Source organism: Ornithorhynchus anatinus, chromosome 7, assembly GCF_004115215.2.
Source record: "Ornithorhynchus anatinus isolate Pmale09 chromosome 7, mOrnAna1.pri.v4, whole genome shotgun sequence".
NCBI lineage: Eukaryota > Metazoa > Chordata > Mammalia > Monotremata > Ornithorhynchidae > Ornithorhynchus > Ornithorhynchus anatinus.
This window is the reverse complement of record NC_041734.1, coordinates 82,908,669-82,931,416: the sequence shown is the minus strand read 5'-3', so window position 1 is coordinate 82,931,416 and position 22,748 is coordinate 82,908,669. Positions and strand designations below refer to the sequence as shown.

The 22,748-nt window shown below is 53.2% G+C and overlaps 1 protein-coding gene across 1 annotated transcript in view; it reads left to right on the top strand.

Moving 5' to 3' along the window:
* The window catches only part of COL3A1 (collagen type III alpha 1 chain), a 63,452-nt gene that overhangs the window by 34,911 nt on the left and 5,793 nt on the right, over nt 1-22,748 (top strand). The window contains exons 16-45 of the mRNA XM_029069102.2: nt 506-604; nt 2,324-2,368; nt 2,463-2,561; nt 3,116-3,169; nt 3,300-3,407; nt 3,609-3,662; nt 3,780-3,878; nt 4,483-4,536; nt 5,267-5,365; nt 5,994-6,047; nt 6,475-6,528; nt 7,174-7,227; nt 7,816-7,869; nt 9,289-9,333; nt 9,708-9,806; nt 10,408-10,515; nt 10,687-10,740; nt 12,459-12,512; nt 13,027-13,080; nt 14,351-14,404; nt 14,783-14,890; nt 15,085-15,138; nt 16,076-16,129; nt 16,341-16,502; nt 17,853-17,960; nt 19,175-19,282; nt 19,753-19,806; nt 19,923-20,030; nt 21,933-21,986; nt 22,206-22,313. Of these exons, the coding sequence (XP_028924935.1) occupies nt 506-604; nt 2,324-2,368; nt 2,463-2,561; nt 3,116-3,169; nt 3,300-3,407; nt 3,609-3,662; nt 3,780-3,878; nt 4,483-4,536; nt 5,267-5,365; nt 5,994-6,047; nt 6,475-6,528; nt 7,174-7,227; nt 7,816-7,869; nt 9,289-9,333; nt 9,708-9,806; nt 10,408-10,515; nt 10,687-10,740; nt 12,459-12,512; nt 13,027-13,080; nt 14,351-14,404; nt 14,783-14,890; nt 15,085-15,138; nt 16,076-16,129; nt 16,341-16,502; nt 17,853-17,960; nt 19,175-19,282; nt 19,753-19,806; nt 19,923-20,030; nt 21,933-21,986; nt 22,206-22,313 (2,313 nt within the window). The remainder of the gene's footprint in view (nt 1-505; nt 605-2,323; nt 2,369-2,462; nt 2,562-3,115; nt 3,170-3,299; nt 3,408-3,608; nt 3,663-3,779; nt 3,879-4,482; nt 4,537-5,266; nt 5,366-5,993; nt 6,048-6,474; nt 6,529-7,173; nt 7,228-7,815; nt 7,870-9,288; nt 9,334-9,707; nt 9,807-10,407; nt 10,516-10,686; nt 10,741-12,458; nt 12,513-13,026; nt 13,081-14,350; nt 14,405-14,782; nt 14,891-15,084; nt 15,139-16,075; nt 16,130-16,340; nt 16,503-17,852; nt 17,961-19,174; nt 19,283-19,752; nt 19,807-19,922; nt 20,031-21,932; nt 21,987-22,205; nt 22,314-22,748) is intronic.

Genomic DNA, 22,748 nt, shown 5'->3' with positions numbered 1-22,748 from the left:
AAGATAGTTTTCTGAAGGGGGGTGCTGGTCCCTGAGCAAGGACTAGGGCCTCTTAAATGTTTGCAAAAAGATGCTTCTCTGGCCCAATCGTTTTACCCTGTGGCCTGGGCTGCTTTGTCCTTTCCTCCTGATTGGCGGAAGGTCCGGAGGATGAAGGGGCGTTTGGTGTGGTGTCCCTGAAAAAGACAGCCATGGTAGCCCCCAGATTGGGTGGTGGAAAAGAGCCATGGTGCTGCTTTGTCTGTTAATGCTGCCGGACCTGCAGCCTGCTCCTGACTCATTAGCCTTCCCCTGGGCCCTGATCTCCCAGCTTCTGGCCCTTGGGGCCACGAGTGTGAGCTCCCCATTCTGGGTCCATGGGTCCAGGGGCCGGAGTGGTGGGGGGGACCTGCTCCATTCCTGAAGGTTACATCCCCTGCGAGGCTAAGGCCCGGCCCCCTCAGGGGAAGGCTCCATCTGTGGACAGCTGAGTCAGATGCACGGTTGTGAACGATTCTTCTTTTAGGGTGAAATCGGCCCCCCTGGCACCAGCGGCTCCAACGGCTCCCCGGGTCAGAGAGGAGAGCCCGGACCCCAGGGTCACGCAGGCGCACAAGGCCCTCCCGTACGTAGTCACGGCTGGTACCCAAGGATGGGGCGTGGGGCGAGCAAAGCCATGATCCTCGTGGCAATGGTCAGCAGGGCTAGAGGGGAAGGAGACGTCCCTCTTTTATTGTGGAACCATGCCTGACCTGCTGGTCTGGCTAGCTCAAGGAGATGGCTGATGGCAGGGACCATCCACCCTAGCCGGGGTCTGATGCAGGTCCTCTGATGGTGACCGGGTCAGGCTGGGGGAGGGGGCACAGGGGAGAGAGCGGGAGTTGGCCGCCTTTTCTTTCTCTGAGAAGCAAATCCAACAGGAGCCCTTCCCAGCAGAAAGCAGGGAACCAATTAATAATTAGCTGCAGAATCTGGGTGGAAACACTACCCAGTGTAGCTGCAGGTACAGAATTAAGGCCAATGAACTCAATGTTTCCTTAACTGACTAGACAAGCTGCAGAAACACAAGTCCACACCCCCACAGAATGATTCAGAAATCAGGGCTTCTGGTTTCCATCCATCTGGTTTCAGTGTCTCAGGATTCACCCAAGGAGCCATCCGGTCCATGTGGAAGCCCCCCGCATCTCTTTCATTCATTCATTCATTCATTCATTCATTCATTCAATAGTATTTATTGAGCGCTTACTATGTGCAGAGCACTGTACTAAGCGCTTGGGATGAACAAGTCGGCAACAGATAGAGACAGTCCCTGCCGTTTGACGGGCTTACAGTCTAATCGGGGGAGACGGACAGACAAGAACAATGGCACTAAACAGCGTCAAGGGGAAGAACATCTCGTAAAAACAATGGCAACTAAATAGAATCAAGGCGATGTACAATTCATTAACAAAATAAATAGGGTAACGAAAATATATACAGTTGAGCGGACGGGTACAGTGCTGTGGGGATGGGAAGGGAGAGGTGGAGGAGCAGAGGGAAAAGGGGAAAATGAGACTTTAGCTGCGGAGAGGTAAAGGGGGGATGGCAGAGGGAGTAGAGGGGGAAGAGGAGCTCAGTCTGGGAAGGCCTCTTGGAGGAGGTGATTTTTAAGTAAGGTTTTGAAGAGGGAAAGAGAATCAGTTTGGCGGAGGTGAGGAGGGAGGGCGTTCCAGGACCGCGGGAGGACGTGACCCAGGGGTCGACGGCGGGATAGGCGAGACCGAGGGACGGCGAGGAGGTGGGCGGCAGAGGAGCGGAGCGTGCGGGGTGGGCGGTAGAAAGAGAGAAGGGAGGAGAGGTAGGAAGGGGCAAGGTGATGGAGAGCCTCGAAGCCTAGAGTGAGGAGTTTTTGTTTGGAGCGGAGGTCGATAGGCAACCACTGGAGTTGTTTAAGAAGGGGAGTGACATGCCCAGATCGTTTCTGCAGGAAGATGAGCCGGGCAGCGGAGTGAAGAATAGACCGGAGCGGGGCAAGAGAGGAGGAAGGGAGGTCAGAGAGAAGGCTGACACAGTAGTCTAGCCGGGATATAACGAGAGCCCGTAATAGTAAGGTAGCCGTTTGGGTGGAGAGGAAAGGGCGGATCTTGGCGATATTGTAGAGGTGAAACCGGCAGGTCTTGGTAACGGATAGGATGTGTGGGGTGAACGAGAGGGACGAGTCAAGGATGACACCGAGATTGCTCATGAGATTACCCTCAAGAGGGTATCTCTTGAGATACCCTCAGAAGCAGCTCAGGGGTGACATTTCTAGAGAGGAAATGTCTTGCCCTTCTTAGCCCTGACTTTCATTCCTTTCCAATTCCAGGGTCCTCCTGGAACCGCCGGCAGCCCTGGTGGCAAAGGAGAAGTGGTAAGTGCCCAGCCATTGGGATCTTGCTGGGCTGATGGAGCAGGACATGGCCACCATCTCTGTGGTGCTGACAACTTCCCCTCTCTCTGGGCAGGGCCAAGCTGGCATCCCCGGAGCTCCAGGTCTGATGGGCGCTCGTGGTCCTCCTGGCTCACAGGGAGCCATTGGTGCTCCCGGACAGAGAGGAGTCCCGGTGAGTTAGCTGGATCAGTCCCTTCCACCATCTTCCCGTTGCAGGGAAGACTAGCTGAGGCCACAGGCTGAAGTGCTAGGCACTTCTGAGTGTTCCTCTTTATGTTTGTCGTGGGCCCTCTGTCTGGATGGCCTGAAGGGTCAGTGCAGTTGGAAAGAGTGAGCCCGGGATCAGGGGAGGTCGGGAAAGCAGGCTGGCAATGGCAGGGAGCCAGAAGGGCCAGGAATGAGGGCGGGAAGAAACTTTCTGAGAGCTGCGGAGATCCCCGGGTGTCACTGAGAGGTCCCAACAAATCCTGTGACCTGTGTTTTGCCCCGCACATCTGGAATTGTTGCCACTCTATAACAGAGCCCCGTGAATGAGCATCACATTTAGGCTGAGGAGAAGGGGAAGCCAGGGAACCAGCCTGTCTCCTCCTAGCCCAGGATCAGATGGCTTGAATGGCTTGGATGGCGTAGACCTCTTCCACCTCCACGGGAGCATGACTGTCCTAGAAGGGCTGGCTCCAGGCCAAGAGGTGTCTCGGTGTCTGGTGACTCTTATCTTTCCTCCAGGGCGAGCCTGGCAAGAATGGCGCCAAGGGAGAGCCGGGCCTGAGGGGTGAGCGAGTGAGTATTCCTCTCGGTTGGATCGTCCACAGTGGCAGGGGAAGGACTGCATGTGGTCAGAGGCTGGGGATGTTCCGAGGCAAGTGGACGGTGGGCTGACCGGTGGTTCTTGTCCCCGGCCCCTGCCCAGGGTGAAGCTGGAACTCCAGGGGCTCCAGGGTCCAATGGCGAAGAAGGAAAGAAGGGAGCTCCAGGAGAACCAGGAGTCAATGGTGTCCCTGGCACACCAGGAGACAGGGTATGTCTGTTCTGCTTTCCTGCCAGTCCCAGTCACCTTCCAGAATCAAGTTTAACTTTGGCATATGTCGGTCTGAACTTGGCATGGCCTGTGCAGATCCAGTATTCTTGGGGCTTGGCCCCTTCTGATCCTGGCATTCCTTGGGTGTTGTACCGGGTATGGTCTTGTTTGGTCTGATGCATTCGATTTTCCTCTCCACAGGGAGCTCCAGGTTTCCGTGGGTTACCAGGCAGCAACGGCATCCCCGGGGAGAAGGTGAGCAAATCCTGCTCCGGCCGTCTAGGATTTCCCACTTTGTCACTGCCTTAGGGCACATGGGGTGCAGTCGCTCCTCAGGCATTCCCACTCAGTATATCCCCCAAACACTTCTAGGGCCCAGCCGGCGAACGTGGTAGCCCTGGAGCTACAGGCCCGAGAGGACTTGCTGGTGAACCTGGACGGGACGGGAACCCTGGTACTCCGGGACAGAGGGTAAGCAGGACCACGGATAGGTGACAGGATATCACGCAAGTAGGAGCAAGTGGGTCAGGGATGCTGGATACCCTGTAAGTGGTAGGGCGTGGGACGCCTTCCAGGTGGCAGGAGTTGGGTGGCAAGCAGCAGTGCTGCACTTAAACCAGAGCCAGCAGGGAAGGAGGGATTCTGAGCCTCCCAGTTCCGTTAGCACCCGGAATCAGAAACTTCTGAACGTGAGCATTTCTTCCCCCTTTGAGCATCACGAAGGGCGGGGAACCCGACACAGGGCCTCCCAGGGGCCTGAGTGCAGTTCAGTCAGTCAGTCAGCCAGAACTTACCATGTGCAGAGTACTGTACTCAGCACTTGGGAAAGAACAATATAACAGACACTACCTGCCCAAAATGAGCTTACAGTCTAGAGCCCAAGCGTTTTCTGTCATGAAGCATTGAGGTTCCCAGGAGGGAAATCCCCACCCTCACAAGGGCCTGAATCTGCCTAATGGGGCTGTGTGGAGCGGGTTCCATCTGAGCAATGGGAGGTCCTCCTGGAGCCCTTGGACCAGCCCCTGGAACGGGGCATCTGCCATCCCCCCTTAACAGCCATGTTTCTTCCACACAGGGCATGCCGGGCAGTCCGGGAGGTCCAGGATCGGATGGCAAACCAGGACCTCCAGTACGTACACAGAACTGCTATTGCATTCTTTCCAAACAGGACAAGTTGCTGGGGTGCCCCATGTCCCGTCTGACCAGCTGCATGCATTTGTGTGCATTTAAAAGTCATCCACGATGCACAGTTTGCCTGGAGTCAGGCAATGGGCAATGAGTTTGTCCTGGGGGCATTTGGGCAGAGTTGGAGTTGGAGGTGGGCTAGGGCAAGGAGGCACAAAGAGTTCCCACAGGACACTGCAAAACAATCGAATAAGGCTCTGCCCTCCCCACCTCCTCTGATCATGGCGGGCCGGAGATGCCCAGGAGCAGGGATGGGCTCCAAGTTCCCTCAGGCAAGAGTGGTCAAGACGTTTCAGGGAAAAAAATAGAAACCTACCCCAGTTCCTGGGATTCTTGGGGTAGGGGGCAGCTGGCTCGACCACATTAAGTTGGGACCAGACCAGAAGACTTCCTTTAGGAGCCATGAAGGGAGAGGCGGGTGCTGACCACAGAGCTCAGAAAGAGTGAGTCCAGGAGAGGGGAGACAGCCCAGGACAGGAAGGCTGTAATTGGATGTAGAGTTTGGGGTGCAGGGTGTAATTGGAGACCCCCTGAGGGAGGCGGCCGGACATGAGCCGGCATGTGGGGAGGTGGAGGTTCAGTGCCCACTGGGGAAAGAGAATCTGTGTTCCTGGGATTTTGATGAAGGTTGTGCTTGGTCCACCACTTACTCACCCTTTCACTTCTTCCCACAGGGAAGTCAAGGCGAACTAGGACGGCCTGGACCCCCTGGTTCCCAGGGCCCCCGAGGGCAGCCTGGTGTCATGGGATTCCCTGGACCCAAAGGCAACGATGTGAGGCTCTGCGAGATCCAGCTTCTCCCTGGGTTCCCCACTCCCTGCTCTCCCTCAGACATACATCATTAGCAAACAATTAATTGAGACCTGAGTGTTCCCAGCTTCTTTCCCCACCAGGGTGGGACCCCGGTCCGGGAAGTCATTCCTCTACTACCTCAGTGTCCCCTTGCACTCCTGGGGACATTCATTGTGCACAGGGTCCCCAACTTGTTTTACCCCTGGGGTGAGTCCCCAAGCAGGGAAGTCATTAGTGTCCCCACGCAGTGACCCCCGCATCCCTGAGAACATATGTTGTACACACCATTTGTCTGCTGTGTGACCTTGGGCAAGTCACAACTTCTATGTGCCTCAGTTACCTCAACTGCGAAATGGGGTTTAAGGCTGTGTTAGCCCCATGAGGTACAGGGACTGTGTCCAACCCAATTTGCTTGCATTCATTCATTCATTCAATCATATTTATTAACAGTGCAGAGCACTGTACTAAGAGCACTGAACTTGCAGCCACCCCAGCTCTTAGTACAGGGCCTGGCACATAGTAAGCGCCTAACAGATACTATCATCATCATTATTATTATTGCTATTATTATTATTATTCCTGAGTGTCCATGGCTTGTTTCCCCTTCAGGGTGCACCTGGCAAGAACGGAGAGCGTGGCGGCCCTGGGGCTCCCGGAGGCCCAGTACGTGGCATTCACCCCTCATCTCTTCGGCTCTGACCCGCAACCCTGGTTACAGCAGGCTCCCCATGATATTCCCATCCCTCTTCCTGCCCCAAGTCTGGATCAAGAAGGGATCCCCTCCAGTCCCCCGAGGGAGACTGTTGGGGTCGTAGCTGCGGACTCAAAGCCGAAGACCTTTGGCCTATAGAAGACTGGCCACTCCCACCTCATTTCCCCACTTTCCCCCTCACTCCCTTCCCCCAGTTGGGAGAGCCTTTACTCCATGAGCTTTGGACCCAGTGGGTGTGGTTAGACACCCAGAGCCACTACCCTGGTAAGGGCCTGAAAGCTGTCCTTATGGACCTCATATGGACCCCATTTGAGCTCCCATAAGGACTGTAAAGAGGCCACTGCATACCCCCACTGACTGCCTGTCTTCCTTCCCCAGGGCCCCGCCGGAAAGAACGGAGAACCTGGAGCCCAAGGGCCTCCCGGATCCTCGGTTAGTAGTCTGGGGCTGTGGGCCCGACCTGCAGCCAAACCCCACAACAAAGTCCATGGCCAAGTCTCACAGCCTCACTCTTGCCAGTCCTGCTGGACCTCCTCATTCAGAGCAACCCAGAGTTGAACCGGGCAGCCATGGGAATTGGAAGGTGGAAACCAGCATGAAGCCCAACTAAGCCACTACCCTTGGCATGGGCAGGTTGCAATGGGGAGTACAGTATGCACACAGCAGGTGCTACAGGCACTGTCTGCTGTGGGACAGTTCTGTCTCATTCCCTGCCGCTCATTTCCCTTGCCCCTTCTCAGTCTGCCCATTTCCTTCCGGTCCCTCACCCTACCTCCGCCTGCCCCACATGAGTGTCGTTAGCCGAGTCCCCACTGGGCCCAGGCCAGGCTTGGGATTGCGGCAGCATCGGAGTTGGGCCAGGCCTCGATGCTCAAAATGGGTGACCCCCAACAGAGACCAGAGAGAGCCCCACTTTCCCTGATAGCCTGGCCATGTGGTTAAGGGGAGGACAGGAGGTTGAGATGGGAATGTTGGAGGATTTCTGTCTGGGGCAGGACCAGAGGCGGGATCAGACAGCTGAATTTTCTTGGGGTCTCAGCTCAACGGGGAGTGATCGTCTCTCTGTTTCCTCTCCAGGGACCCCCCGGGGAAAGGGGAGAACCAGGAGCTGCTGGTCCAACTGGTTTCCAGGTGTGTGCTCTAGCCCGCTGCATCCACAACTTCTCCCACCCAGCTCCTAAATCCTCCCCCCACCCCACCCAGTCCCTCCTGCTGAAAGCCCAAAGGAATCACCAGTCACCATTCATTTCCTTGTCACGTTGCAGGCTGGGCTGCCTCTGTCCAAGAGCCTGGGTTAAGGCCACTGTGGGGATTCAGATGGCATAAAGCCGAGACAAAGAGCTCTGGCCTCTCATACTTAGATAAATTGGATTTGTATCTGAATCAATTAATCAGTATTATTATTGAGCACTTACTGTGTGCAGATCACTGTACTAAGTGCTTGGGAGAGTACAATACAACCGAATTAGCAGACACATTCCTTCTCCATAGCAAGCTCACAGTCTGAAGTGATGATAATGATCTCAACCCAGCCTCAACTGACCCCAGCCTGATGTCAAGTGACCCTAACCCAGCCCCAAGTGACCCCGGCTTCCATTCCCTATTGGGTTAAAGAATGCGTTCAATCTGCAAATGACCTAGCTCTGAGCCTGATCTGGAGACTGCTGAGTCCCAAGAAGCAAATGTTGACTACTGAAAGACGATGTCGCCTATTTCTAGGGTTTGCCTGGTCCCCCTGGTCCTTCTGGAGAAAACGGAAAGCCTGGAGAAGCTGTGAGTTGTATTTTACTTTTTGTAATCCCGCGGTCAGAGGCAAAGGACTCTTTGCAACTTGGACATTTCTTCCCTCACCATTAGAGAGGGGAGCGTATGCTGACTAGAGCCCCTGGAATAGTGAAAAGTCGGCAGCCATCTTTCCATGAGATAGAAGGACAAAATTAAAAGGGGGAGGAAAGAAATATGAAATTTCAAAAGTCAGATTTTAGCAAAATATCTCTCTGGCCCTCAGTTCCCTAAGGCCCCCGGGACAAATTCATGGAAGCAATTGCTATCTCCATTCCACCCACCCTCTCCTCCTCCTCCACTATCTTTCCTCCCTCTGCTTCCTCCACTCTCTCCTCTCAGTCAATCAATCAGAGGTACTTACTGGGTTCTTGTCGTGTACTAAGCATTGAACTGGGTGCTCAGGAGAGACCAATACAGTAATGATGATAGACACATTACTAGACCACAAGATGCTTACAGTCTAGAGGAGGAGAAAGACATTATTGCTCCCTCTACACCCTGTTTTTCCTTTTCTTTTTAAATGACACTATGTGCCAGGCACTGTACTAAGCGCTGGGGTAGATACACGCTACTCAGGTGGGATGTGGCCCCTATCCCACAAGGAGCTCACAGACTTTACCCCCACTTTACAGATAAGATAACTGAGGCCCAGATAAGTTAAGCCCAGATAAGTTAAGTGACTTGCCCAAGGTCACACAGGAGACAAGCGGTGGAGCAGGGATTAGAACCCAGTTCCTCTGATTCCCAGGACTGTGTTCTTTCCACTAGGTCCCTCTGCTTCTCTACTTCCTCCTCTCCCGCCACTCTCTCCTCTCCCTCTCTTCACTCCCCCTGCTCTCTCCACTCCTTCCATACCCTCCGCTCTGATTCTTTGGCCCTCTTCAGAGATCAGCTATTGTATTGCTGGGCCCTGTCCTCCATCCTCCATCTTTTGTCCTCCATCCCCTGTCCTCCATCCTCTGTCCTCCACCTTCCATCCTCTGTCCTCCACTCTCTATCCTCCACTCCCATCCTCCATCCTCTAGCCTCCATCCTCGATCCTCTAGCCTCCATCCTTCATCCTCTGTCCTCCATCCTCTATTCTCCTCCTCCATCCTCTGTCCTCTGCCCTCTGTCCCCCACTGCAGCAGAACCCATCAGTGCAGCCATCTCTCCACCCCAGTCCCCCTGCCCTAAATGTCCTGGCCCCCTGCATCCACTGCTATATTGGAGCCGGGGTATCAATCAAGCAGTGGTATTCACTGAGCACTTAGTGTATAGAGCACTGTACTAGGTGCTTGGGAGAGTCCAGTAGAAGGGAGCTGATAAGAGAGGACGCTCCCCGCGCTCCGGGAATCTACTCATCTGCAATGTGGCTTCCGCGCTGAAGGGCCAAGTGCTGAATGTCCCCTTCATTTCACATCCAAGGGTCCGAGAGGCGAGAATGGCTTACCTGGAAGCCCAGGAGGCAAGGTAGGAGCCAGAGTGGGGTGGGGATGAACAGGGCTGGGTGGGACCGGAGGGGCTCGGAAAGGGATCGTGGGGCAGAGTGGGGGGCTGGCAGAACGGAGACAGGAAAGTGGTTTCTCTTTGGCCACTTTTTCCAGCTGGCCATAGATGCAGCCAGGTAGGACTTACTGTCTGGGCTCTGCAAGTCTGTCCTTGGCTGTCCTTCCAAAGTGTCATTTACGTGGCATGCGAAGAGGTCAGTCATGGGGCTCAGGCCTGAGTCTGGGGTAGCAGGGGCGTGATGGGATCAGCAGTTGGCGGGGGGTGGGGAGGAACAGGAACCAGCCAGACAGTGTCAGGAAGGAGGCAGCCAGCCCAACAGACAATTCTTACCGCAGGGTGAAAACGGCCTCCCTGGTGAACGAGGACCTGCAGGGCCCCCTGGAAACGCTGGGCCGAGAGGAAGCCCAGGCACCGCTGGGCCAGAAGGTGGGAAGGTAATGTCATTCGTCTGATTCTCCCCTGCTTTCCATCCCACAGAGCTCAACTCTCCCCCAACCCCTTCCCCACAGAGTCTAACTCTTCCCTCAGCCTCAACCTTACAGAGCCTGACTCTCCCGCCAACCCCCCACCTCACAGATAAAATAAAATGGTGGTATTTATTAAGCACTTACTATGTGTAAAGCACAGTTCTAAGCGCTGGGGGAAACAAGGTGATCAGGTTGTCCCACATGGGGCTCACAGTTTTAATCCCCATTTTACAGATGAGGTAACTGAGGCACAGAGAAGTTAAGTGATTTGCTCAAAGTCACACAGCGGGCAAGCGGTGGAGCCGGGCTTCGAACCCATGAACTCTGACTCCCAAGCCCGGGCTCTTTCCACTGTGCCACACTGCGGCTCTCCCCCAGCCCCCAGCCCACCAAGCCCGACTCTTGCCCCAACCACCTCACAGAGCCTGACTCTTCCCCCGATCCCTAGTCCACAGAGCCCAACTCTCCCATCTCTCCCCATCAAACACCAAGGATCACTGAAAGTGTTGGCCTTCCTGCTACCGGCTTAATGATTCCTCCATCTTCTTCTCCTCCCATAATGCTCCAGGGTGCCGCTGGTCCCCCTGGTCCTCCTGGTGCATCCGGATCCCCAGGTCTGCAGGGAATGCCTGGAGAGAGAGGTGGTCCTGGAGGTGCAGGTCCCAAGGGCGACAAGGTACTGATCTTTACTCTGATTTGCCTGCGCACCACAGCGGCAACCCACCGGCCCCTGGCCTCAGAGCTCTGTTATTTGCAACACCTTCTGGCACCCCCACAGCCCAGAGCACTGGGCCCTCGGTATTTTCCACATCTGACCCAGGTAATGATTTTCAGCCTTTGTTGACAGGGAGAACCTGGTGGTCGTGGTGGCGATGGTCTGCCCGGAAAAGATGGTTCAAGAGTGAGTATCTGAAAGCATGGCTCAGATTCTGTGAGTTAAGTATCCACCACCAACCTCCCCAAGAGTTCCCACAGGGTGCACTGCACAAGCCAACACTTGAGTCTTTTCCCACTTACCTGCCAATATGCACACCCACATGCAGAGAGAACAGACAGAGAGAGAGACAGAGAGAGAACCAACCATCCTTTGTATTGAACACAGCACTGACAGAAAAGTTCCCCTTCAGGTGTGTGTGTGGCTGAAATGTCCAATGAGGGACCCACTGTTCCAGTCACACTCTTCTCTCGCTCTCTTATGAGCATGTGCACACACACACACTTCTGTGTCCGCTTTTTAGTAGTGTCATTGATTAAGCACTGATTAACCAACAAGTATTCTGCCAAGCACTGGGGTAAAAACCTGACCTTCAGATCCCATCTTGTCATTTCTGAATGTCCTGGGAGGGTGTCCCATGTGCTGTGGCCAGCTGTGCCACCTAACTATTTCTCTTGTCAACAGGGTCCCGATGAAATGCTTGAGGTAGACTGTAAGCTCACTATGGGCAAGGAATATGTCCACCAACTCTCTAGTGTACTCTCCAAGTGCTTAGTACAGTGCTAAGCACACAGTAAGCACTGAACATTGAATAAATACCACTGATTGATCAAATGACACATCTGGATACTGGTTTAGAGAGTGCTACCATCTTGCCTGTTGCTCAATGCCATGAAAGATTCCTCAGGGTCTCCACTATGATGCTCAGCACAGAGAAGGAACTCAAGAAACCCCAGTAACAGATGGCCCACCAGATCTTGGGCCAGGGAAGCTACAGCTGGAAGGCTCTGCAGGAGGTTGAGGAAAGGCAGCATAGTCCTGCTTCCATCCTCACTCACCTCACCAGCTCAATGCTGCTCTTCCGTGGCCCTGGGCAGCTCCTTGAGGGCTCCAAGCTCCGAGTCAGGAGTGGCCAGTGTGGCCCCAACAGGCCCCATCCTTCTGGAGCATCCCCATCTCAGGTGGATCGATCTCTTGAATGAATCATCACCTGAGGAGTGGTCAGTAGATTCCCCACTTCAGAAGGCCCCCTGAAACGAAATTTCAAAGGGGACATTAGGGTGCAAGCTGGCGACCAGCTCACCTGAAGTTAACATCAGGGAACGCCACCGAGTTTTGCCTCTCTCCACTATTCCTCTATCACCCGAGACGAAGCCCACTAGGTCTTCCGCGGAACCCATATCAAACATTTTCCTGTTGGCCTCTGGACTTGTCTAGTCTTGAGGTGACAAGACTAGTGAATGAATCACATTGCAAATCTTCTTTTGACCAGATAACCTATCTCCCAAAATAATTCTGGCATTTGTTAACCACTTACTCTGGGCCAAGCTGGGGTAGATCTAAGATAATCAGGTCAGACACAGTCTCTGTTCCATAAGGGGCCCACTGTTTAAGTAGGAGGGAGAATGGGCCTTGAATCCCCTTTTTACTGATGAGGAAACTAAGGGCCAGGGAAGTTCCATGGCTTTCCCAAGGTCACATAGCAGGTCAGGATTAGAACCCAGGCCCTTTGACTCCCAGGCCTGTGCTCTTTTCACTAGGCCTACTGCTTTTCTGCCCAAAGCCAGGTTCAGTCTGCTTTTCCATTCCTCAGTTCCAATGCTGCCCCTGAAACAGTGTCACAACACCCCTTGCTCGCCCCTTTGTGCCTTCAGTAATGACAGTGGTCTTTCTGTCCTACTTAGGGTCCAACCGGTCCCATTGGACCTCCCGGCCCAGCTGGCCCTGCTGGAGATAAGGTAAAAACAAGAAAAGATGGAAATGAAGGTGAAATTTGAAATCCTCTGTGTGGAGCCCATTGTCCATAAATCCCATTGTCTGGAAATTCCATAGTCCTATTGTCCATAAATCCCATGATCCCATTGTCCACAAATTCCACTGCTCCATTGTTTATAAATCCTAAAGTCTGGGAATTCCATGGTCCCATTGTAAATCCCCTTATCCCAATGTCCATGAATCCCATTATTCCACTGTCCACGAATCCAGTGTTCCATTGTCCATGAATCCCATGGAACAGTGGTCCATGAATTGCAAAGTCCATAAATCCTATTATCCCACTGTCTATAAATCCTCTTGTTCCATTATCCATGAATTCCCTGGTCCCACTGTCCATCAATAACAACATCTCATTGTCCATGAATCCCATTGTCCCATTGTTTCATTTTCCATAAATTTCCTGATCCCACTGTCCAAAAATATCATTTTCTCAATGTCCATGAAACCCACTGTCCCACTGTCCATCTTTCCTTCCAGGGTGACGGTGGTCCTGCAGGAGCTCCTGGTATTGCTGGTCCTCGTGGTGGTCCTGTAAGTTCCCTTTCCAAGTTCCTTGCTCACTGGCTGTTTGGGCTAGTCACAGTTCACAGACTGTCCATCCACAAACCATCCACTGACTCTAGACTGCCTCTACACAGCCTCTAGACTGTAAACTCACTGTGAGTAGGGAATCTGTCCATTATATTGTATTCTCCCAAGCACTTAGCACAGTGCTCTGCACACACTAAGCACTCAAGAAATGTGATTGACTGACTGACATATACACAGCTACTCGGCAGACCATTCAGAGGCTGCAGACTGTAGACTGTGGGTTCACTGTTTGCATACATTTTGTCCACCGCTCGTGAACTGTCCACAAACTGGATGCTGTAGGTTGTTCATACTTCTCAGACTGCCCACTCTCAGCATGCTGCTTGTAGTCCTCCACAGACTGCACAGTTTCTCACAACATGGCTTTGTAAATTCTGAGATTGACTGATTAACCTGAAGCTCAAAATGTGTGAGGGCAGGAGGGGTGGTAGGTGAGGAGGAGGTGGGAGTCAATGAGAAAACGGCAAATCCATGGATGGAAATGGCCATCTGTATAACTTCTCATCTGGAAAAATGGACTTCCTTCGGTTCCAGCTACTCCAGTTGCCAGTACAAGACTTTATGCTAAACCCAGACAGGATGAAAGTGGAGCTCCCAAAACAGCAGGTTTCACTGTACAAGGCTGGACTCTTGGGTCATTATAGTTTTCTATGCTCTACATCAGTGATATTTGCCCAGTCCAGCAGGCATTTTGGCAGCTCAACGTTCAAAAAGCAATTTCATGTCGGTGTTTCCCATCATATTTATAGAAACCAGCTCCTGATTGACTTACCGAACGCCCCCATACTCGTTCCAGCCTGGGCTTCTGAAAAACTGTTTCTGGCAAAACAATTTAAAGATTTATAATTGGACGTTTACCAAATCTGGATTTTGAGAAGATATTGAAATAACAAAAACCTTGATATTGTAAAAATAAATTGGCATTCACAAAATTGGACAATCCAGGGCCCCAGTAATTTGTCTGTCAGACGGATGAATAGATGAAATAAAGGCTGACACTAGTCCTACGGGACTCTCTTCTTGGACTCTGGCCTTTACCGGGAAATTTTTAGGACCAGGATATCTACCCCTTTCGATATCTACCCCTTCCCTAGGTGGACACATCTGTAGCTCGACTGTTCCTTGGTTCCAGCACCAAGGGAGCTGCTGAGCCAGGGTCTCCACAGGTCACACATCTCTGCTCATCTCACCCTTCCATTTTTCCCCATAGGGAGAGCGAGGAGAACACGGTCCTCCGGGGCCTGCTGGTTTCCCAGGAGCTCCGGTAAGTGTGCCCAGAAAGATCACAAAACACCCAGGTCAAATTTCCCAAGACAAGATTCCCCAGCCTCCACCCATACCCTTCTTGCCCCTCAACACCCAGGTACAACCTGAAATTCTCATTTTGTAACTCCTGGGTCCCCTGGAAAATCTTCCCCAGGCCTGCAGGCCCGGCTTCCTGATCTCCCTGACCCTCTCTCCCCTTCTTGAGAATAGGGTTTGCTGGGTCTCACTCTACTACCCTGTTTTCTCCTGTGGTCCAGTCCAGGAGTTTCTGAAGTCAAGTGTATTACCAGAGAGTATAAGTGATGTTTTATGTTTTATGCCCCCTCCTTCAAAATTTGTGAATTTGCCTCCCAAAATGACATTTTTTTCAACTCAGGGACAAAATGGCGAACCAGGTGCCAAAGGTGAGCGTGGAGTTCCTGGCGAGAGAGGTGAGGGTGGCCCCCCCGGCGTTGCTGGACCCCAAGGAGGCCCTGGTGCCACTGTGAGTATTGATGGTCCCTCCCCACCAAGTCCTTCCAGGACCCGCCCAGGCCCATTACTCCTTCCCCTTCCTCTTAAGCGGAAACAGCAGCATTGCGGTCCCAACATGGTGGATCCTCCAGAGTTCCTCAGTCAGACTGTTTTCCCTGAGGCAGTTTCTTCTCCACGCTTCAAGATGGTTTCTGTTTTCTCTAGGGCCCACCCGGACCACAAGGAGTCAAAGGAGAGCGTGGCAGTCCTGGTGGTCCTGTGAGTATCAACCAGGTGTTCACTGGGTCATTCCAGGGGGCCAGAGAGACAGTGGGGGCATCTCTCTCACCCAAAGGAGTGGGGCTTGGATCCCTCTGTCTCTGGACTGCCACCCACCCCCTTGCAATCCCATAGCCAACCCCGATCCCCTCAGGTGAGACCATAAACCAGTGAGGTTCATGCCTCTTTGGGCAACAGCTGCAGTTACGTAACAAGCAGCAGGAATGTGGGGTGCCTCATGATGGGCCCACCCTAATCTTGGGGTTCAGGGGGTTGAAAAGCCAACTGGGGGAGGAATCAATCAGGGTGCCCAGAAGTAACCCTCACTTCAAAACAGCCAAAGCCTATATACTTGTACGAGTGAAGCATTGCCCCTCCAATGGAACCAGTCTCTCCAGTGTTCCGCCTGACTCGGGAGCCAGAATTCAGTTCCCCATACAGTGGCTTAGACATTGGTCACCATCGCATTCCCAGCAGATATGCTGGGAATGGCAGGTAGGAAACCAAGAGCCTATAAACCAGGTGCCATACCCACCATTTTACTGAGTGTGGTGGCACCCAAACCATGCCATGGATCCTGAGTCCACATAAATATTCCCTGCTTGGTGACATACTTCCCCAGGAACGAGAGCTCCATTCCCAGGTGGGAGCTGGGCCTCCTAGGTCAACCTATGGCCAGTTTGTGGCTGCAGTTTCCCAGATGGAAGCCTCAGTGGGTTCCATTTCTGTCTTTTGGTCCGTATGGTTCAAGCAAGGCACAAGGGGACCAACCGCAGAAACTTTTTTTCCTGCAAAGGGGACTCCTCTAGCTCCCCACAACATAGGCTCCCCCAAACCACGATTATGTCCAGCACCCGAAGTCTGATTCTGGGAGCAGGCCATGAAGACAGCTGTGTCTGTATGTCTTTTGAGACTGACCGGAGTTGCTGTTCCCTAGGGCACCACTGGATTCCCTGGCGCCCGTGGCCTTCCCGGCCCCCCCGGCAGCAACGTGAGTATCACCTGCTTCGACTCAGGCCTCATTCCCAGAGGGTGGAGCCATGGGGGCAATCAGAAATAAATGGGAGGTCCCAAAAGAGCTCCCCCCTTTCCCTTTTCCCTGCACCTCTAGGGCCACGTCCAAAAGAAAGCCCCAGGCGGAAAGGGTCTCCTCCATGTCCCATGCTCTGACCCTGGTTTCTACCCTCAACCATTGCTTCCAGGGTAACCCAGGGCCTCCCGGCAGCGCAGGACCTTCAGGCAAAGATGGACCCCCCGGGCCGGCGGGTAACACTGGTCCTCCCGGTGGGCCCGGAGGCGTGGGTCCCAAGGGTGAAGCTGGCCAACCTGGAGAAAAAGGCTCCCCAGGCGATCGAGGAGAACCGGTCAGTGACCCGTCTGCGACCCCCAATTGCAACCTCAACTATGTTTTCTCCTGAGCCATTACAACTGAACCGAAAGGTCAAAGAGAAAGTCCCCCTTCCTTCATTCTGCTGTTTCAAGGTTTTATTCCAAATTCTGGGAAGCCCTCCATTTTCATTGCCATCGGCATCAGCCAATAATAACAATAATAATGTTGGTATTTGTTAAGCGCTTACTATGTGCAGAGCACTGTTCTAAGAGCTGGGGTAGATACAGGGTAATCAGGTTGTCCCACGTGAGGCTCACAGTTAATCCCCATTTTACAGATGAGGTAACTGAGGCTCAGAGAAGTTAAGTGACTTGCCCACAGTCACACAGCTGACAAGTGGCAGAGCTGGGATTCGAACTCATGACCTCTGACTCCCAAGCCCATGCTCTTTCCACTGAGCCACGATATAACTAATATATAACTAATAAATTATATATAAAATATAATATATAACTAATATATAACTGATATAACTAAGCAGCATTTAACAAAGGCCTTCTGGGTGCAGAGCACTGTACTCAGTGCCTATTGTGTGCAGAGTGCTGTAATTTGCCCCATGGTCAGCAGAGTTCTGTACTGGGTGCCTGTTTTTTGCAGAGTTCGGAACTGGATGCCTGTTGTATGGAGAATGTTGTCCTCGGTGCCAGTGGTGTGCAGAGCACTGTACTGGATATCTGTAGGGTGTAGAGCATTGTACTGGACATCTACTGTCTGCAGAGCACTTTAATATGCACCACATAAAGCAGGTACTCTGTCCAGGTGATCTACTGTCTGTGAAACACCGTGGTGGAGGCTTGGGAAAATACAATAGAGTGAACAGTCCTGTTCCTGTCCCCAAGGGGTTTGCAATATATCAAGGGAGGCAAGGAGGCACTGAATGCCAGATTTAAGAATGAGAACAGGGGAACAATAGCAAAAAACCAAAGTAAGCAATGGAATCTAAGGATCATAAGTAGGCAGCAAATGGGAACACTTGACTGGAATGATGGAGATTGACAGGATGGCTCTTCAGGAGGCCTAAAGCTGGGGGCAGACATGATCTGGAGGGTTTGAAGGCACAGAGGGAAGGATCTGAGCAGTAGGATGGAGATAGGGGAATGGCCAATGAGGCATAAGGGTAGTGGTGTAGACTGTAAGCTTGTAGTGAGCAGGGAATGTATCAGTTTATATTGATATACTGTACTCTCCCAAGTGCTTATTGCAGCGCTCTGCACACAGTAAGTACTCAATAAATACGATCAACTGGCTGACTCACTGATCTTGGGAGTGGCCAACCTTCTGAAGCCGGTCACAAAGCTCAATATCCCTTTGGTTCTCTCCACAGGGCTCCCCTGGACCATCTGGCGTTGTTGGCATTCCTGGTGTTCGCGGCATGGTCGGGCTGCCGGGGCTGCAAGGACGACAGGGCACCCCAGGACAGCCGGGCGCCAGGGTGAGGACTTGGTGCTGCAGGGGGTCAGTGGACTCCCTGGTTTGACTGGCACGCAGTCTCGGCAGTGAGGCAGGGAAGTCCCTCTCTGGAAGAAAGCCAGTTGGAGGGGTTACTGATGCTCTCAGACTCCTGCCCACAATGATCCATCTCCCAAGCTCTTTCCCAGCTGGCTCTGTGGGTTACTATACAGACCTTTTGCCCAAGAGGAGGAGGAGCAGCGAGGAGGAGGAGGAGGAGGGGGAGAGCGGAGAAGGAGGAGGAAGGCAGAGAAGGAGAGCACTGTTGGCCTTTCCCCTTGTCTGGGCTCTCCAGGGAGTCCACTCACTCCCCACCATGCACACCCACACTGCGGTAGCTCCCAGTGCCACCCTCTGACACTCTGATCCCATGTAGCTGTCACTGTGTTCATTCTGGTCAATCAGTCCCACCATTTGCCTGAGGCCAGGATCATGACGCTGGTCCAGTGGTTCTCCCACTGTGCTGGCCCAGCTGATTGGACTCAAACCTTTTAGGGAAAGCACCTTACTTTTACAGGATCTTTGCTTCTGGCTTGTCTCCCCTCTTTCCCCCCAACCCCTGCCAATAGAGGGCCTGAATAATAATAATAATAATAATGGTGGTATTTGTTAAGCGCTTACTATGTGCAAAGCACTGTTCTAAGCACTGGGGGGATACAGGGTGATCAGATTGTCCCACGTGGGGCTCACAGTTTTAATCCCCATTTTACAGATGAGGTATCTGAGGCACAGATACCTGTGTGACTTGCCCAAAGTCACACAGCTAGCAAGCGGCAGAGCCAGGCTTCTAACCCATGACCTCTGACTCCCAAGCCCAGGCTCTTTCCACTGAGCCACGCTGCTTCCCAATGACCTGAATGACCTGAGATTTCAGACCCCTGAAACACTCGGCCATGCTGGGGTTGTCCGCAGAGTAATTTATGCATGCCTGACTGTGAACTCAAAAGCCCAGTTGCCAAGTGAACAGAAGCAATGGGCTGGGCATTCAAAATGGTGGTTGAAGGGGCCAAGGGAGAAACAGGTCAGGATTGGCCTGAAGGCAAGGGATTGGCTTCTTTGAGTTCGAGCCATTCCTGGTGCTGGGCATAGAGGAAGAGGGCAGTGAGGCAGGGGGGCTCTGCTGGAGGTGAGTGGAGGGAAGGAGCAGATCCTCTCATGAAAAATGCCAGAAAAAAACGGTTATCCTATTTTCCACAGGGAGAAGATGGGAAACCAGGAGTAAATGGCTCCCCAGGGGAACGCGGCCCTGTTGGCCCACCTGGCCCCGTTGGTCTGAGTGGAACTGCTGGAGAACCTGGCAGAGATGTAAGTCCTGACCAAGCCCGGCCAGATCGAACCGGCCCAGACTGAAGCAGGCTGAGCCGGTCCAAGCCGGTCCTTACCGAGCTGAGCCAGACTGAACCAGGCCAACATGATCCCCGAGTTTTCTTGACCATGTGAGCACATGCTTTGGCCAACTCTGGATTAGATCTTTACCAGGCAAAGATCCAGGCTCAGCCCACTCTGGGGAAGTGGGAGCGCCAGCTATGGAGTTGGGGGAGAAGTATGATCTTCAGAAGGCTTTTCCAGGTCAACCTCCTGAAGCAGCCAGGGAGGAGAAAGGGATCCTCTTGAGACAGGAAGAGGACTTGGGAAGGAAAGGATACGGAGGGAGGCCGGGATTCTCCCAGTTCTTCCAAACATGTCCCAAAGACTAGACACCTACTACTCACTTGTGCTGGCTGTGCTCCTTTGGCTGTGCAGCCTGGGAGCACCCAACTCTCTCCTTTGCACAGGGAAATCCTGGATCGGACGGTCAGCCAGGCCGGGATGGATCCCCAGGTGGCAAGGTGGGTCTCTGAGCACTCTGAGAGGTGACGGATTGGCCGGGAGGGGGGGTGGTGAGGCCAGAAAGGAGCCACCCATCCCTCCTGGCTCACCCTTCCTGTTGCCCTCCTGCCCACAGGGAGATCGTGGTGAAAATGGCTCTCCAGGTGCTCCTGGTTCTCCTGGCCACCCTGGCCCCCAGGGTCCCGTAGGTCCAGCTGGAAAGTCCGGAGAGAGAGGAGAATCAGTGAGTACAAATGGGGACTCGTCCACCTCTCTGAGGGTCCCTACAAGGCCAGTGGCTCCCTTCCCCCTCCTCTTCCCTACCCTGGCCTCACCTCTCGGACAACAGTCCCTTTCCACTGGGGTTTTGGGAAAAATTGTTTGCCCCCATGCTACTTCTCTTAGGCTCCTCTCTACCCCCATCCATCCCCAACTCTGCTTCCCTCTCTGCCCCAACTCCATCCTCCATCCTTCTTCATCCCCCTGTCCTTCTCAAGCTTGGCTCCTTCCTCCCACCCCTCCTCATCCCCCCGCTCCATCCCCCATTCCACCTCCCACTCTGAGTCCCCTGTTCTGCGTTCCCAGCTCCATCCCCTGCTCTGACCCCAGCTCTGCCAATTCAAAAACCCAGAACTGCCATGCTCTCCCTGCTGTTCTTGGGAATGGGATGACTCCAGATCCCGCTGCCAATGGGAGTGACTGGCAAGGGAGCCCTGACTCACTTTGGGTCATTGTGGGGAGTGGGGACAGAGCTGCACGGTTCTCCCAGCCTGGGGGAATCAGGAAAAACAGTTAGAGGAAACCTTGCTTTTACCAATTCTTTAATTTTTCATTTAAACCCAAATCTTACCCAAGATAAGACCAAATCTAATCACCCAAGCTAGAGGTTTTTTATGATAGCTGACCCACCACCACTCATGGGTCACATAAGTAACTCAGCCTAGAGGTCAGAGGTCAGGCCACAACTAGAACTCAGCCCTGGCAGCAGGGACTTAGAGGGAAGGCTGAGTCCACTTATTTTGACTCATGTTTGTGTTCCACAGAGCAGGCCCACCCCTCCACAGCAAGCCTTTGTCAAGGCTGTGGGCACTAATCGGAAACATTTGTTGAGCTCTACTGTGTGTACAGCACTAAACTGGGCACCTCCTTAGTTCAAAACGTTGTACTTTGTGCACACAACTGTACTGGGCACTCCCTCAATGCAGAGTACAGTCTGTGTGCACAGCACTGTGCTGGAAGCCTCCTCAGTGCTGACCACTGTACCATGTGCCCAGAGCCATATTGGTTATCTCCTTGGTGCAGAGCACTGTAGTGTGGGCCTCCTCAGTTCAGAGGACTGCTCTGTGTGTTCAGTACTGTACTGGGTACCTCTTCAGTGTAGAGGATTGTACTGAGTGCTCAGAGCTGTACCTGACTCTCTTGTACTTTGATCCTCTCTTGTACTTTGAGCTCATCTATCCCCATCTCTTGACGCACAAACTCCCTCAGGCTTGGAACTCCTTCCCCCCTTCATATTCTACAGACCACTGCTCACCCTACCCTCAAAGCCCTGCTAAAATCACATCTCCTCCAGAGGTCTTCTCTGACTATGCCCTCATTTTCCCTGTGCACCTCCCCCTCTGCATTGGTTATGCACTTAGCTGTGTTCTCCTTCAGCACTTTGATTCCTACATCACACCATCAGCACTCAGTACTTTGACACCTTCCTCACCCGCACATCACTTAAATGCACATCCTTATACTCTACTATTTCCTCTTTTCTGTAATCTATTTTAACATCTGCTTCCCTAAAGCCTGCAAAGTCCTTGCAGTCAAGAGTTGCACCTACCCACTGTATTATACTTTCTTAAGCATTTAATACTTAAGTGCTCTGCGCACAGTAAAGGCTCAATAACTACCATGGGTTGATTGACTGAGTGGTCCATTCTCAAAGCAGAGCACTGTTTCATATGCCCAGAGCTGTACTGGATGCCTCTTCAGTGCAGAGCACTGTACTGGATGCAGAGCCCCATTCTAAGCCCTTGAAGTAAAATAGAAGAGTTGCGGGGGTGAGAGGTGGCGCAGCCTTGGGGAAGCTCACTCTCCGCTCCAAAGGACCTCAGTGGGAACATGTGGATGAAGAGAGATGCTGTCTGTTCCTCCCCAGGGTCCTGCTGGTCCCTCTGGCCCACCTGGTCCTGCTGGCATACGAGGAGCTCCTGTAAGTGACCTCTCAAACCGGAGTGTGGGGGTCCCCGGGGGTGTCTGGGGTGGTTTCTCATCCCAGTCAGGATGGGTGTTCTGGTGGGGTCTCACCCTGGTGGGGGGAGTGTTCTGTGTCACCGGTAGAGCCTGGAGGATGGAGGGAGGAGGACATTCTGTGTCACTGATGGGGTCCATGTCGAGGAGAAACCGTGATTTTCTTAATGTGGTTTTCCAGGGTCTTCAAGGAGCTCGTGGAGACAAAGGAGAAACTGGTGAGCGTGGTGCTAATGGCATGAAGGGTCACCGAGGCTTCCCCGGAAACCCTGGAGCCCCCGGCTCCCCGGTGAGTACTGGGGCCATCTGGGGAGGGAAGATCATTCCACGCATTTGGGGGGATCCAGCATGCGGGCTCGGAGTGAGCACCGGATGTGGGCTGTGCCTCCCCTTGGACAGGCAGAGGTGGACCGTCCTCAGAAATAGTGGAGACCACGGATGAGGCCACAGGCCACCTGAATGACTGGCAGATCACTGACATTTTCCGGTAAAGGTGGCTCAGACAAGGAAGCACCTCATTATGGGTGCCAGGGTGAGCCAGGCAAGCCAAATCCCCCAGAGCTCACTGGCTGCCCCAAACCCAGCTCCCTGCTGTATGCATTAGTGTAGAGTGTGAGGATGCTGTGAGATTCCAGATGAAGGGAAACTACTTTACCAGTGGGTGGCAAAGCTGTGGAGTTCATGCTCACTGGAAGTCCTGCAGGTGAAAAAATATCAGTAGGTT